This window comes from Tasmannia lanceolata, unplaced genomic scaffold (genome assembly GCF_043159265.1).
Source record: "Tasmannia lanceolata isolate RefF3 unplaced genomic scaffold, GAP_Taslan_0.1 ptg000013l, whole genome shotgun sequence".
In the NCBI taxonomy this organism is placed as follows: domain Eukaryota; kingdom Viridiplantae; phylum Streptophyta; class Magnoliopsida; order Canellales; family Winteraceae; genus Tasmannia; species Tasmannia lanceolata.
In genome coordinates this window covers 39,213,530-39,229,386 of record NW_027518690.1, presented here as the reverse complement: position 1 = coordinate 39,229,386, position 15,857 = coordinate 39,213,530, and the positions used below count along the sequence as shown (strand labels likewise).

The 15,857-nt window shown below is 41.0% G+C and overlaps 1 protein-coding gene and 1 non-coding gene across 2 annotated transcripts in view; both read left to right on the top strand.

Moving 5' to 3' along the window:
• The first annotated feature begins 1,384 nt into the window (after window positions 1-1,384).
• Window positions 1,385-15,857, top strand: part of LOC143890077 (structural maintenance of chromosomes protein 1-like) — a 57,956-nt gene continuing 43,483 nt past the window's right edge. Inside the window, exons 1-2 of the mRNA XM_077394620.1 lie at window positions 1,385-2,181; window positions 14,179-14,415. Coding sequence (XP_077250735.1) covers window positions 1,744-2,181; window positions 14,179-14,415 — 675 coding nt within the window. The 5' untranslated portion in view covers window positions 1,385-1,743. The remainder of the gene's footprint in view (window positions 2,182-14,178; window positions 14,416-15,857) is intronic.
• LOC143891497 (U6 spliceosomal RNA) lies at window positions 4,175-4,277 on the top strand. The gene has a single exon (XR_013255377.1). It is a non-coding gene; the product is annotated as a U6 spliceosomal RNA (small nuclear RNA).

The window sequence follows — 15,857 nt, the reverse complement described above, 5'->3', positions numbered from 1 at the left end:
GATTTGTTGTGTTGTCTAGAATAGTTGTCTCCTTTTCACTCTTATTCTGTGAGCTAACCATCTCGGTATTTTTTTTAATAAAGTTTTGGCTACCATTTAATTTTTTTTAGCGAAAGTACTAATCTGTATTTGTATGCACAACTAAATAATAAATGATGTTTTTCTTTATATGAAAATGAGTTAAACAAAGAAGAGTTAATGGGTTGGATGATTGTGGGATACTTTTACCTTAAAGAGGACCTAGTTCTGGATTGCCTATTGTGGATAGCTTGTCTCGAGTTGGTTTTATCTTTGACTATGTTTTTGATGCAGAGCATCCCCCAGTGCATCAGCTTTTGACTGGACTGCATTAGCTTGGGGTAATGCATTTTGTGTTTAGTGGGAGTCCTTATCTATCATTTTTCCTTTTAGTGATATCCTTTTGATCAATTTGTAGTTTCATATCTCCTTAATGATTGTTGTTCTTACTATGGGTAGTTTAATCATTTTCTATTGTGATGGGCTAGTATATAAAGCCCCGTAGTCTCTCATTTACTTAGTTTTTGGATGAAATGAAATTTGTAGAGAATTTATTCTCTTTTGAGAGAGTCTCTTTTATCTCCATCTTTTATTGTGAAATGGGAATAGTAGGCTGGGGATTCTCTCTCTCTCTCTCTCTCTCTCTCTCTCTATATATATATATATATATATATATATATATATATATATATATATATATATTTTCCATTTCTCCCATCTTTTTACTCCTTGTTGCTTGTAAGGATCAATTTCCAATGATCCCGTGCTTGATCCGATCTCAACAGTGAGTATAAAACGATTTTTTATATGATGTGTGGCCGTATATTCCAATATTTTTCAATTGCCATACGGCCCTCTGCATAGGATGATCCAAACCCTCCATTTACTGGGCTATAACGTCAACAGGTTGCACCCAAAAATAATTTTCATTGGCTCTATTCACTTCTTTTCCTAGCCTTTATTTTCCCTGACAAAACCTTGACAAGACATAATTTTTGTGTTCACTTCTTTTTCAGGGAAAACTATTATCAGATGTGAAATTTCTTATTTAAAGGCTAAAAATGACGTGAAAATTGACTTTTTCCCTGGTACTTGAGATAACGAAGCATTTTCTTCTTCATTCCTTTCCCTTCTGCCATGTCACCTGGAAAGGAAAGGAAAATGAAATCCTTTTCCTTTCCTTTCCGGGGAAAAGAAGTGAACAGAGCCATAGTGAAGGCCACACTCCTTATGAAATAAAAACTCCTATGATACAAAAAGCGTGTTTGGTACGCTGCGTTTGTTATGTATGGTGCCCATTTCATTTGCATCCCGTATTCCCCTTCCAACTTCTCGTCCCGAATTTAACAGCCTTTTTTTCTCTTCTAATTCAGCCCCGAATTTTCATTTTCTAACCCCTAAACCCAACCTCCAAAACTCTACAGAAATCCCATCAAAACAGCCATGAAAACCCTACAATCAACCTCTCCAATTGCTCCGCCCTAAACCCCTCCAGATTAAACCCTACTTTCGTTCTCTCCGAACTCCCCAGCCACGAAAAATTGAGAACCCCAGTTTTCAAAATTCTCCAAAAACCGCAGTCCAAAAAACCCTAGAACCTTCAAAACCCTAAAACCTTCCGTATGGTTTTTCCACAGTGCCGTCCTTCATAAGCTCTTCGAAAACCCTAATTCAAAAACCCTAGAACGTTCAAAACCCTAGAATATTCCCTAGGGTTTTTCTACAATGCCGTCCCTAATCTCTCCGGGGAAGATCCTCCGATTAGAGCTAGAGAACTTCAAATCCTACAAAGGCCACCAAGTAATTGGCCCATTCTATGATTTTACAGCCATCATAGGCCCAAATGGCGCGGGAAAATCCAATCTCATGGACGCTATAAGCTTCGTCCTTGGGGTCCGTTCCGTTCAATTGCGCGGTGCACAGCTAAAGGATCTGATCTATGCATTTGATGACAGGGAGAAAGAGCAGAGGGGGAGAAAGGCGTTCGTTCGGCTTGTTTATCAGATGGGGAATGGATCAGACCTTCAGTTCATGAGGACGATCACTGGTTCCGGAGGCAGCGAGTATAGGATTGATGGAAAGGTTGTGACATGGGACGAATACAACAGTAAATTGAAGTCTCTAGGTATTCTCGTCAAGGCACGGAATTTCCTTGTTTTTCAGGTAATTTACTATTATTATCTGTTATTTGTATTGATTCTTTATGTTTTCATTTATAACTTGTCTCTTTTGAATGCTTTCATTAATAAGGATGTTTTATGGGTATGCGAAGTTAAAAGGCCTAGAGTGTTTCACCGCTTTTAATTTACTTTTATGTACTTAGTGCAAGATAGAGGTGTAGAAACATGATCTAGCACTCAAGTGAGATACACAAAAATGCAATCAGCTGATAAAAATTTGAATTTTGCAGAGTTGCAAATTAAAGAGGGTCATAGGTTAATTTAGAGTCCTTATAGAATATCCGTAACGCTATAATCATAATTTTCATATTCGAATAGATCTTGCAATAGGAACATAACAGAGAACTTGACTTTGGATAGGAGAGAATGGAAGAAAATGATCCATGTAGACGAACCCAACTAGTGTCAAGATTAGACTTAGTCAATTTGACTTGGGTAGATCCTTTTCACCTTCTTCAAGAAAATTTTCTAAAGAATTCATTAGCCGACCCCAACTAGTCGGGGACAAAGGCTTAGTTGAGTTGAGAAGAGATCTTGCAATGGTGCATAGAATTGAAATATTGGATCATCATGTCATCGCAAAGGTGTGGCGATTTGGAGGTATAGATCTGACGACAGCCTGGTATAGATCTAGTGGCCTGGCGATTTGGAGGGATATCTTGAGGCTAAAACATAAGTTCAATGAGGGGATTAGATGTAGAGTCTATTCAGGTGGTAGGATAAAGTTTTGGGTTGATAAGTGGTGGGACTAGGCCTCTTTGATGGTAGTGTTCCCGACCTCTTTGTTGTGACTTTAGATAATGACGTTTTCCTTAAAGATTTTTCACTTTTCAGTGGGTGGAGGGAAGTATCTCATGAAATGGAAAATTCAGACGCAATTTTTTTTTGACATAGAACTAGATCGAGTAGCTCATTTTTTGGAGATGTTAGAGCCCTGCTACATCCAAAAGATTTACTGGCAAAGGCCAGAGGGTTTGGACATGGAGATCCTCAGGGATTTTCATTGTCAAATCATTCTACCATCACATCGTTTATAATCTTGTTTCCTTGCTTCTAGACGGAGTTTGGAGCATTCCTGCTCCTCCTAGGGTGTGCGGGTTTGGTTGGATCGCCTTTCTTGACAAAATTCTCACAGTGGACCATTGTTGCAACTGTTTATTATTGACCACTGTGACCGATGCGTGGAGTCAGGTGATGTCGTGTATCATTTCCTCCTTCATTGTAGACTGGCTAGAGATGTATGGTGCAGAGTCCTCATGAGATTCAAAATGTCTTGGTTTTTTCGTATAGACTTGTGAATCTTTTGGATTTGGGGTGCCGGTTCTTTGCTCCTCGGCGGAAGAAAGTGAAGATTCTATGGCAAGTGGTCCTTCTAGCAATTATTTGGGTTCTATGTAAGGAAAGGAATTGCTTGGGTTTTTAGAGATCAGGTTAAGGGACCTCTGGTCCCCTATGTATTTTCTTTCTTCTATGGAATAAATTTGTTACCTTTCAAAAAAAAGAAGAAGATAAGGTTAAGGGCTCACATTTCATTTATACTAAGGTGATTTCCCTTTTTTTGAAAGATGTACTAAGGTGATTGCCACATTTCATTTATACTATGGAGAACTACTTTGGAATCCAGAGGTTTTAGATTGAGTAGGACTGAGACAGAGTATATGGAGTGCAACTTTAGTAATGTAAGGAGGCGGGGTGACGATGTGGTAAATATGACTAGACAGGAGGTACCTAAGAGGGATATCTTTCGCTATCTTGGTTCAATCCTACATAAGGAAGGAGAGATTGAAGAGGATGTTAACCACGGAATAAGAGCAGGTTGGTTGAAGTGTAAGCATGTTTCAGGAGTTCTGTGCGATCGTAAAATACCTACCAAGTTGGAGGGAAAGTTTTATAAGATGGCTGTGAGGCCAGCCATGCTGTACGGCTCAGAATGTTTGGCCACCAAGAAGCAGCATGTGCATAAGATGAGTGTAGCGGTCTCTTTGGAGACATCTGATAAAATTGAAACAATACAGAGAAGATTACCATGGCCCCTGCGCAAGGATGACACACACAAATCGAGAAATGGTCCAAATTTTCATCTTTCAAAAAAAAGAAAAGATGAGTGATAGCGGAGATGCAAATGCTTAGATGGATGTGCGGCCACACAAGGTTAGATCGAATTAGAATTGAAGATATCCGTAAAAAGGTGGGGGTGGCACCAATTGAGGAGAAGATGAGAGAGCACCGCTTAAGATGGTTTTGGCATATCCAACGTAGGCCTTTGGATACTGCAGTGAGAAAAAGTGACTCGTGCCAAGTTGATAGAGTAAAAAGAGTCAGGGGCAGACCGAAACAACTTGGGTAGAAACAGTGAGGAAAAGACTTGAGGGCTAGGAACATAACAAAGAACATGATCCTGAATAGGATGGAAGAAAATGATCCATGCAGACGAACCCAACTAGTGTCAGGAGTAGACTTAGTCAATTTGAGTCGGGTAGATCCTTTCACCTTCTTCACGAAAATTTTCTAAAGGATTCGTTAGCCGACCCCAACTAGTTTGGGACAAAGGCTTAGTTGAGTTGAGTTGAGTTGTATACTAAGATGATTGCCTTGACCATCTCTAGGGTGGGGATCATTTCTGCCTATGACCTTTTGGCATTGTTGGAGAGAGATTTGTGCTAGTAGTGAACAAGTTGATACTCCCTCTCTTGGGTGAGATCCTTCTGGTTCTAGTCAATTGAAGCTTAATTTGACGAATTCAATACCATTAAAAAAAATAAAAAAAATTTGACGATCCAACATGGGAAATTTAGCGCCAACAAGTGTCGGTGGTGTTCTTAGAGATGAGAATGAAAGTGAGCTGTTTTGGGCCCGGTGCAAACCCGGAGGCTCGCTACTTCTTACAGGAACTTTATGAGCTCAATGGAATCGAAAATTCACATTCGCATAGTTGTATCCAAACCCAAAATAAATAGGCAAGCAACAATTGATTAATAAAAGTATAAAGATTTATATAAATTAGCTTTAAAGAGAATCCGCTAATGGAAAATGTTCTAATCTAAGCAATAATTCAAATAACAGCCTAAGTAACAGAAAAAGAGGAATTATGAGGCTCGAATAATTGAATTTATTCACTGTTTAACTACTGTCCATGAAGTAAAATAATGATCTAGGGCCCCTAAAATTACTAAAAGATGACAAAAGGCTTAAAAATGCTAGGGTAATCTACCAGTAAGATTTCTAGAGATTTCTAAGTAATAAAAAGACCAAGAAAAGAGCTGGAAGTATGGAAAAATCTTACTGGTTTGAACACAACAGTCCTTTCACTTGAAATCTTGCTAGCGAAGAGGCCAAGAGAATGGGGGAGCCCCTAAAATTACTAAAAGGTGACAAAAGGCTTAAAAATTCTAGGGTAATCTACCAGTAAGATTTCTAGAGATTTCTAAGTAATAAAAAGACCAAGAAAAGAGCTGGAAGTATGGAAAAATCTTATTGGTTTGAACACAACAGTCCTTTCACTTGAAATCTTGCTAGCGAAGAGGCCAAGAGAATGGGGGAGAAGCTTCTGGGTGCAATCCATATGTCCAAGCAGCAGCGTCGTCCCCAAAAATAAGAATTTGAAGGAGAAAAGAGAAGTAGGGAGGAGATTGTAGATGGTTCGAGAGAATTAGAGAAGGTATGAGGGTGCGAGAAAGAGAATAGGGAAAAGGTAAGAGGGTGCGAGAAAAAGAATAGGGAGAAGATGCGAGGAAAAGAGAATAAAGAAGTGGAGGATTCCAAGAAAAGATGGCTAGGTAAGGAGATTAAAGGAGGAATAGGGAGAAAATAAGGGGCGAGATAGAGAGAGATCGGCAAGGGTGCGAAAGAAATAGAGAGTGAAAGAGAGTAAGAGAAAGTAGGGGAAAAAGAGAAAAAATAGGGGGAGAGAGAGAGAGAGAGAGAGAGAGAGAGAGAGAGGGATGTGCGCACGCCCAAGGCGTGAGGGAGAGGAGGGGGAGCCGATGGTTTCTTTCTTGAATTTCTTTCAAAACGTCAATTCTAGGGCTTCTCCCCATGTAGCTCTCTCTTTATAATATCTCCTTTAGTGGGCCCTCTTTGCTAGCTACTTAATGGATGGTGAAAAGACTGCGTTGCCCAAAGAAGAACAAAAGACAATAAGGGCATACTAGGAATAAGCAACTAAACAAAAATAAACAAGGGTAAGTGGTGTGTGCAATGGTGGGCCCTAGATGATGTGGACATCCCCACATCTTAGGTACATAAAAATGAATATAAATGAGTCTAACAATCCAATAAAATAATTAAGATAAATGCAATTATAAAATGAAATATCCGAATGATCCGACGATTCGGATCACGTCAAGTTCTCCCCGGCTGAGAAGAACTCGACTCCTTCGAGTAGATATCTGCAACTCGTTGAAAGAAGTCCTCACGAAGTATGCGTAGCTCTGGCTTATCAATCCAAGTGCAATCTGTCAACGGATGACGTCTCTGACGAACAAGATATCGTCGATTGGATCCGCGGCGAGTATCCGTCGTCCTGATATCCATAATATCCTCGATTTGATCCTCTGAAGAAGTAGTCGCACGAAATGGTAACGCACTGACATCAACTGGTGTATACTCTAGCGGGTCTCCATAAAACTGATACAGATCGGCAACGTTGAAGACGGGAGAAGTTCCCAATATCCTCAGGGAGGTCCAATAAATAAGCATTAGGACCCAGCCTCTTGAGGATCCAATGAGGCCCATACTTCATCCTCTTCAACTTGCCGTAGGCTCCAACTGAAAGCCTTGCCGACGAAAGTAAGCCGTCACCCAATCTCCCACACTGAATGTCTGATCTCTACGGTGCTGATCTGCTGCTGCTTTGTATCTCTCAGTGCTTGCACGCAACCGCTCCAACACCTCTCGATGTATCTCTTATATGTGCTGGGCAAGATCCTTGGCTTCAGCACCGCTGCATCTAGGATATGGTATGGGGGTACGGTCAAGTAAGTGGGGAATGGGATGACCGTAAATGGTCTCAAAGGATGACCTACCTATGGTCCTACTAGTGGAACTGTTATATGCAAATTCAGCTTGAGGTAGAATCAAGTCCCATTGACGGGGTCTTTCGCCAGCTAAACATCTCGATAAATTCCTTAAGCTGCGATTAACCATTTCTGTTTGCCCATCTATCTGGGGATGGTATGCACTACTGAACTGAAGTTTGGTCCCCGTTATGCTCCATAAAGTTCTCCAAAAATGACTCAAAAACCTAGTATCTCTATCTGATGTGAATGACCTAGGGACTCCATGCAGATGAACAACCTCCCTAAAGAATAGACCTACTACATGACTCGCATCGGATGTCTTCTGACATGGAATGAAATGTGACATTTTGGAGAACTAATCGACTACAACAAAGACATAATCGAACTTCCTAGTAGTCCGAGGTAAAACATATAACAAAATCCATACTAACATCCTCCTAAGGTCTACTAGGAATGGGCAGAGGAGAGTATAAGCATGTATTATGGGCCTGACCTTTAAAAGACTGACACGTCCTGCACTGACGCACATAACGAATCACATCGCATTTTAACCTAGGGCAAAAGTACCTTTGCTCAACCAGAGCGAGAGCGAAGGTCTTCGTCTGCCCAAAATGACTCGCTAAGCCTCCACTGTGAAGCTCTTGAATGAGGTTCTCGCATAAAGATTCCTCAGGAATGCATAAGCTAGTACCTCTAAATAAGAATCCCTCATGGATAACAAATGTTGAACTAGGATCTGCACTTGTCGACTGACATGACTCCTAAGTAGAACCAAAGAATGGATCGGTCGAATACTGGTCCTTAAGGGAGTCAAATGAGACAACTACTGGTCTCAAGGTCACAAGCAGATAAGACCTCCTACTCAAGGCATCTGCTGTACGATTCTGAACCCCTGCTTTGTGCCTAAGTTTGAATGTGTATTCTTGAAGAAAAGTGACCCATTTAGCGTGGCGCTTATTTAAAGTACGCTAGGAATTGATGTAGCGCAGTGCTTCATGGTCAGAATTAAGCACGAACTCTCACTGGATGAGGTATTGCCCCCAATGTTTGAGAGCTTGGACGATGGCACAAAATTCGACGTCATACGTCGAGTACCTCAACCTCGCATCGCTTAGCTTCTCGCTAAAGAAGGCAATTGGGTGTCCCTCTTGACTAAGGACAACTCCATTACCTACCTAGGAGGCATCACAATGAACCTCAAAGACCTTGTTGAAATCTGGGAGTGCTAAGATGGGAACACTCGTCATTTTGGTCTTTATGAGGTTAAAACTCCGATCAGCTTCATAAGTCCACTGGAATACACCTCGCTTCAGGCACTCTGTGACTGGCGCGATTACGGAACTAAAGTTGCGAAAAATTGCAGATAGAAAGATGCAAGCCCATGGAATCGTCGCACGTCACTAATCGATGCCGGCACTGGCCAACTCCTTATGGCCTCGATTTTAATGGGATCGAATATATCCCGAGAAGGTTAAACTATTAGTCGAGAAGACACACTTCTTGAGATTCGCGAACTTGTTTTCCCTCAAGACATGAAAGACTTGACGCACATGGGAAACATGCTCGCTGGGGTCCCTGCTGTAAATGAGGTTATCATCGAAATAATTGACGACGAACTTCCCTATAGAGGGTCGTAACACCCGGTTCATCACACACATGAATGTACTTAGTGCGTTAGATAAACCAAATGGCATGACCAACCACTCATATTGACCCTCACGAGTCTTAAAGGCAGTCTTCCACTCGTCGCTAGACCGTATGCAAATCTGATGATATCCGCTCTTAAGATCGATCTTAGAGAATGTACGCGCACCACTCAACATGTCTAACATGTTATTGAGTCTAGGTATGGGAAATCTATACTTGACAGTTATCTTGACAATTATCTTGTTGATGGCGCGACTATCTATGCACATCCTCCACGTCCCATCTTTCTTGGGAGTTTAGAAGGGCGAGAACCTTACATGGACTCATGTTCTCTTTAATGTAACCCCTCTTCAACAAGTCTAAGACCTGTCAATGCAACTCCTCATACTCAGTAGGGCTCATACGATAATGAGGTAAATGAGGTAAACTCGAGCCCTGGACAAGATCGATACAATGCTGAATGTCGCGCAATGGAGGGAGTCCATCGGGTAAATCCTCAGGAACTAAATCACGAAACTCTTCCAATAATGGCTACATCTTAGGTGGGATAGGTGAACTATCTAACTCTTCTTTCGCTACGAGGACGAAGACCGTATTCGCTTCTTTACAAGCGTCCTTGAAGCTAGATCGTGATAGGAATAGTGCCAACTCTTTTCCTTTGGGTAAAGCACTCTCTCTGATTGGCTCATGTGGTACTGACACATTCCTAGACGCCTTGGGTGGATCCTTTACAGGATTCAACGTGATGTGAGTGCCGTCTTTCATGAAGGAGTATGTATTCCGCTCTCCGTCATGGATGGTCTTACGATCATACTGCCAAGGGCGACCTAGCAAAATATGACACACCTCTAAAGGAGCCACATCGCACCAAACTGCGTCTTTGTAAACGTTTCTAATGGAAACGTTCACAAGACATCGGGATGTGACGGGCACTTCGGCTCCTCCCTTAAACCATGCGATTTTATATGGTCGTTGAAGTTTATCCGTCTTCAATTTAAGCCTATTGACCATCAACTGGGGGACTAGATTCTCCGTACTTCCACTATCAACAATGATGGTGCAAAGTTTTCCTCCCGATATACATGTAGTGTGGAAAATGTAACGTCGCAACCATCGCTCTGGACTTGGCGCTCTAGGAGACATCATTACCCTATGGATAATGAGTGTATCGTGGCTCTGGTCTCCATTAAGAGTAGCCTCATGATCTCTTCTTTCATCCTAATCATGGTTCTGGTCTCCATTAAGAGTAGCCATGATCTCTTGTATCATCCTCGGGAGGGACTTCATCGAGGGGGCTCAGGCAAGGAGACCCTCTATCCCCACTTTCCTATTTGTTATAGTAGTTGAGACCCTCAATTGTCTCATCGAGAAAGGCAAATCTTGTGGAATGATAGAAGGCTTCAAGATTGGACCAAATGAGGTTGAAGTTTCGCAGCTCCAATTTGCTGACGACACATTACTTTTTAGTTCTCTTGATGCCTCTAAAGTGCTTCACTTGATAGCAGCTCGCAGAAGCTATGAGGCGATTACTGGGCAAAGATCCAACTTCAATAAATCCAGAGTATTTGGTGTACACACATGGAGGAGGAGAGAGTTCTTGGCCTGACGGGTATTATTGGTTGCAAGGTAGACTTTTTCCCTTCTTCTTATTTGGGCCTTCCCCTTGGGGCTTGAATTCCGAAAAGGGTCAGTTTGGATCAAATTGTAGAGGGTGGAAAGAAGGCTGGACACATGGAAAAGAAATTTAGTATCCAGGAGGGAGAATCATGCTCATTAAATCCGTTCTTGCCAACTTGCACATCTATCAAATGTCCGTGTTCAAATGCCCCTCGAGTGTCTCAAAGAGAATTGAGCAGATCCAGCGTAGGTTTCTTTGGGGTGGTAGCAATGATAAGGAGGGGATCCCCTTGGTTAAGTGGGAAGATGTCTGCACTTCTATCAAATTTGGAGGGCTTGGCATTAGGAGAGCGAAAGGAATGAATATTGCCCTGTTAGGTAAGTGGCTTTGGAGATATGGAGAGGAAAGGGCTCATCTTTGGGTGGTCATAGATGGCAAATATGGGTCATCCCCGGGTCACTGGAGCTCAGAGGATAAGTTTAGCCCTCCTGGGTTGACTTTGTGGAGAGTGATTATGAGTTTTAAGCATATTTTCGCAGAGGGAACCGGATTCAAAGTTTACGATGGTGACAAATTTTGCTTTTGGTTGGATAAATGGAGCGCAAATAGACCTTTGAAGGTGTTGTTTTCAAATTCGTTTGCTATGACTTTAAGTAAGGAGTGTTTTGTGAAGGATGTCATGGTGAAAAGAGAATCTGATGTCATTTGGAAATCCGAGTTTAGAAGGAATTTCTTTGACAGGGAGTTGGAGTCCATTGCCAGCTTGTTAGCCTTATTAGAAGAAGGTTACATTAAGCAGGACGGGAAAGACAAAAGGGTATGGATCTGGAATTCATCTGGTGACTTCTCGGTTAAATCCTACTACTTCAACCTAGTGGCTTGCCTACATCCTCCAATGTCACTAGAGTGTGGTCAATCCAAGCGGTCCCTTGCGTTTGTACCTTTGGGTGGGCGGCCCTTAGGGATAGGATTTAAACGGTCGACTTCCTAAAAGAAAGATGCTTATCATTGACCATTGCGCCTTATGTATTAAAAGAAAGATGCTTTCCATTGACCATTGTGCCTTATGTATTAAGGCGGGTGAAACAGCGGATCATCTCCTTATTCATTGTAGTGTTGCTAGAGTAGTGTGGGGGCAAATTGCTTGGCGGATTCGGCATGTCATGGGTCTTCCCTGAAAAGTTGGTGTATCTATTCCGAAGATGGATTTAGTCCCACGGAAGAAAAAAGGCAAAATCCTTTGGAATGTGTCTTTCCTAGCCACTATCTGGGTGTATGGAAAGAAAGGAATGCTAGAGCTTTTAAAGGGATCCCTTGCAACCTGGATTTTTTTTATTCATAAGAGTTCTTGCCCTTGCGATTTCGTGGGTAAGGATCCTACCTTCTTTCAGATTTGTCTCGGCTTATGATCTTTGGGAAGGATGGAGAATTATTTGTGTTTCGGCGACTAAAAGGATCAAAATATCCCAGGAGTGGTCCTCTTCGGCGCTGAATTTTGTGAAATTTAATTTTGACGGCTCTAGCTTTGCCAACGTGGGTCTGATAGGCATTGGTGGTCTTTTAAGAAATTCTCATGGAGAGGTGGTGTGGTCCTTTGCCGCCCCCATCGGTATTGCCTATGCAACGGAAGCGGAAGTGAAAGCGGTCCATCATGGATTGAAGTTGCTAGCCAGAGACCGCGTGGTTAATGTGATTGTAGAAGGAGATTCTAAGAATGTTATTAGGTGGCTTAATAAAGCCCAAAACCCTCCCTGGCGGTTTGATTCCCTTTTTGATGAGATGTTCGATTGGATTGCTTGCTTTTCATGGTCTTTCTCTCATGTTTGGAGCTCCGCTAATCGTATGGCTAATCGTCTTGCGAGAGATGGAGTGTCTAAGGACGCTCTCGCTCTTTACGACTCTCTCCCTCCTTAATTCTTGTATCTTTGTTTTTGTTTTTGCCTTGCCTTTTTCTCTTCTTTGTTCCTTGACCATCTCGGCCCTTTATCAATATAATGGCCGTCATTTAAAAGAAAAGAAATGGTGCATATGAGGGGATTTCAATGAAATTAGTTGTTCAGAGCAAAGGGTAGGATGTAGGAGAATCGGCCGGGATATGCAGGCCTTTTTCTGACTTTTTGTGAGACATGAATTGGTGCGTCTACCATTAAGTGGTGCTCGGTTTACTTGGTGGGGAAATGAAAGCAAGAGTAGAATAGATAGATTCCTAATATGTCGATTGTGGTTGGATAATTTGCCTAAGTATACCAGTCAGCTCTATCCTATTCGGTTTCAGATCACTGCCCTCTGTTGTTGGACCCATGGTTTTAAATTTCGGTGCGAAATTTTGGGTTTCAGTTGAGACTGAAATCGAAATCACACATTCCCGAAACGATCGTTTATTTCTGCTTATCCCCAAATATCATCTGAAACTTAAGGTATTTCACCCAAAAATCGTGATTTTTATTAATTATTTGGGGAAGTGATATATTTGACACCCCTGCTTTCAGCGGATTTTCAGGGTGGCTTACCTTTTGAAATGACGAAATACCCACAGCATCTCCAATCTCTCCATTAATCTAACAAAATCAAAAAAACAAAATTTCCTGCCGCTGATGATTTGGAGGGTCATGTTTGGCGGCGACCTTGGATTTTATTTCTACATGGCTGTCTTATTAGCTTATTGGCTTATCACTTGCATTTAGATCGGATCATGTACACGCCAAAATTTAAGGAATTTTACCAAAATTTACGAAATTTAAGGAATTTCGGTAAAAACTCTGGAATTTATTTATTATTTAATATTTCCCCGAAATTTCAGGCGAAATTACTGAAAATTTGAAATTTCAGGAAATTTTGTAGGGTATAAATATTAGTTTATTAGATTTCGTCGGATTTCGAAAGAAATTTCGGACGAAAATTCGGTTTCGGTGAGGACCGAAACGCATTCTGAAACCGAAATTTGAAACCATGGTTGGACCCAAGATTAGAGTCTTGGAACCCTATCCCTTTCCGCCTTGAATTGGCCTGGCTTGAGGAACCAAGGATGAAGGAGAAGATGGGTCAGTATTTAAAAACTTGGTTTTGGACAAGAACTCGCCCATGGTAAAACTGAGTTGATTCTAATGAGTCATTGAATTCGGGGAGTCTTAAACAGTGATGACAACATGGAGATTTAAAATCTGAAACCTATATTTGAGAAGTATGACTACAGAGAAGTAGGATGTGGTGCTTCCTTCTATTGCATATTGATTTTTGATGTAACCTGGAAAGTACTTAAGTACCTACACACGAAACCATGCATGATACCAACTATGCCATGTATCATTTACACTTTGTTCATGCAGATGATGTCCGAGCCTTTTCTTTTTTCTGTTTCCAAGTTAGTCAAGTGCTTGAAAGCTTGAACTTGAATGGTAAAAACGTAGTTAAATTGAACGATGACTGTACTCATCTAATCATTTGAATTATTTTTTTTTTCTAATTTATATTCCTTTTGCTTGAGTGGCCCATCTTTGTTTTTACTACACCTTACTGCATGGTACGCCAGTCTGGAAAGTTTATAATCAGAAGGATAATTTTGCATTTCCATTGTACAAGGCTACACCTTGGAAGCTTTTTTTTAAATATCTGTGCCTTTAAATAAGCTTGTGTTGTTGTAGCTAGCACGTTGAATTGTAATATTTAGAGCTCACATGTTACAAGCTTTGTGCTGTAGGGCGATGTGGAATCGATTGCCTCGAAGAATCCAAAGGAACTTACTGCACTTCTTGAGCAGATATCTGGGTCTGATGACCTTAAGAAAGATTATGAGGATCTGGAGGAACAAAAATCTAGGGCTGAAGAGAAATCAACACTTATTTATCAGAAAAAAAAGACGGTGGTCATGGAGAGAAAGCAGAAGAAACAACAGAAAGAAGAGGCTGAAAAACATTGTAACTTGCAAGATGAATTGGTATTCTTGAGTTTTTTTTTTTTTTGCTATTTTCTTTCAGGTTGGCTTGTAATATCTTGGCTTGAAACATCGATCGGTATTCCTGAAAACTAACATTAGAACGACATATTCTTAAGAATATCACTTATGTTTATTGTTGAAGCCCTTCTTTCTGCCATATCAATTGGTTCTTCTTTGAGGCCTTTTAGAAGCTTTTTCTCATCAATTTAATATTTCTCAAATTGCATCCTCACATTGAGGTTCATATTCTTTTATGAATTGGTTCTGCTGTATCTTTTAGAAGCATTTTCTCATCAATTTAATATTTCTCAAATTGCATTCTCTCATTGAGGTTCGTATTTCCTTTTCTAATAAAGAGATAATTGATGTTCATTTCTTGCGGTTCTCTTTGGTTTGTAATGGAATAGTTTTAGGACAATGAATTCAAATCATTCAAGAGTGAAGTGGACATTAGTTTGCTTAATATTTGTAGTGGTCACTGTCTTTTGGAAATTGAAACTCAGTTGTCTACTTGTCTTCATTATATCTTAATATATTCCAAGCTGTATGTGCTGTGCCTTAAATGCTATGATTTGGTGGACACTTTGAATTTATCGCCGACACACGTGTCGTGTTGTGTCCGACACGACACCGGTGTCCGCACGTGTCGACACTCCTTTAGACACTTCTAAGTGTACTGCTAGAAGTGTCAATAGCTTTGTATGTATCTTTGTATGTATGTACGTGTATGAGTGTGCCACTATTTCTAGATTTTTAGGGGATTCCATGTCAGATACCTCATATCCTTATCGAAACCCAGAACACAAATCTATATCCACAAAACATGATTATATGTACTTTCTATTTTAGCCGTGTCCCCGTTTCTAAATTTTGAGAGTTTGCTGTGTTCGACACTCCGTGTCCGTGTCGACACACGACACTCGTGTCCGTGTCCACAGATCATAGCTTAAATGCCTAGTAAGTTGTCGGACAGATCTTTTGTTCTTAATAGGGGTGTAAACGAGCCGAGCCGAGCCGAGCTTGGCTAGGCTCGGCTCGGGCTCGAACCAGGCTCGGCTCGGCTCGGCTCGGTCAGGCTCGGCTAGGCTCGCGAGCCTATCGAGCTTGGGTTATATTCTGGAATATACGTATCAAATGGACGGTTTGGATTATCAAGGGTGCGAGATTCGCACATGCCAAGGTGGGTAGCAAAGGTTGCTAGCAAAAGCGAAATAATAAAAAAAAAGTCATCATTACGAAAAAGTAAAATATCTGAATGTATATAGTTTTAAATGAAAAATTACCAAAAAAGGGTAGGAAATTATGACAATTACCAAAAAAATACAACCAAACGGTACGAAGTTATGACAATTACTGAAAAAAGTCATGATTATGCCTCAGCTGCTACTGTATTATATTTATATATGACTGTTTTTCTTAACGAGCCGAGCCGAGCCGAGCCT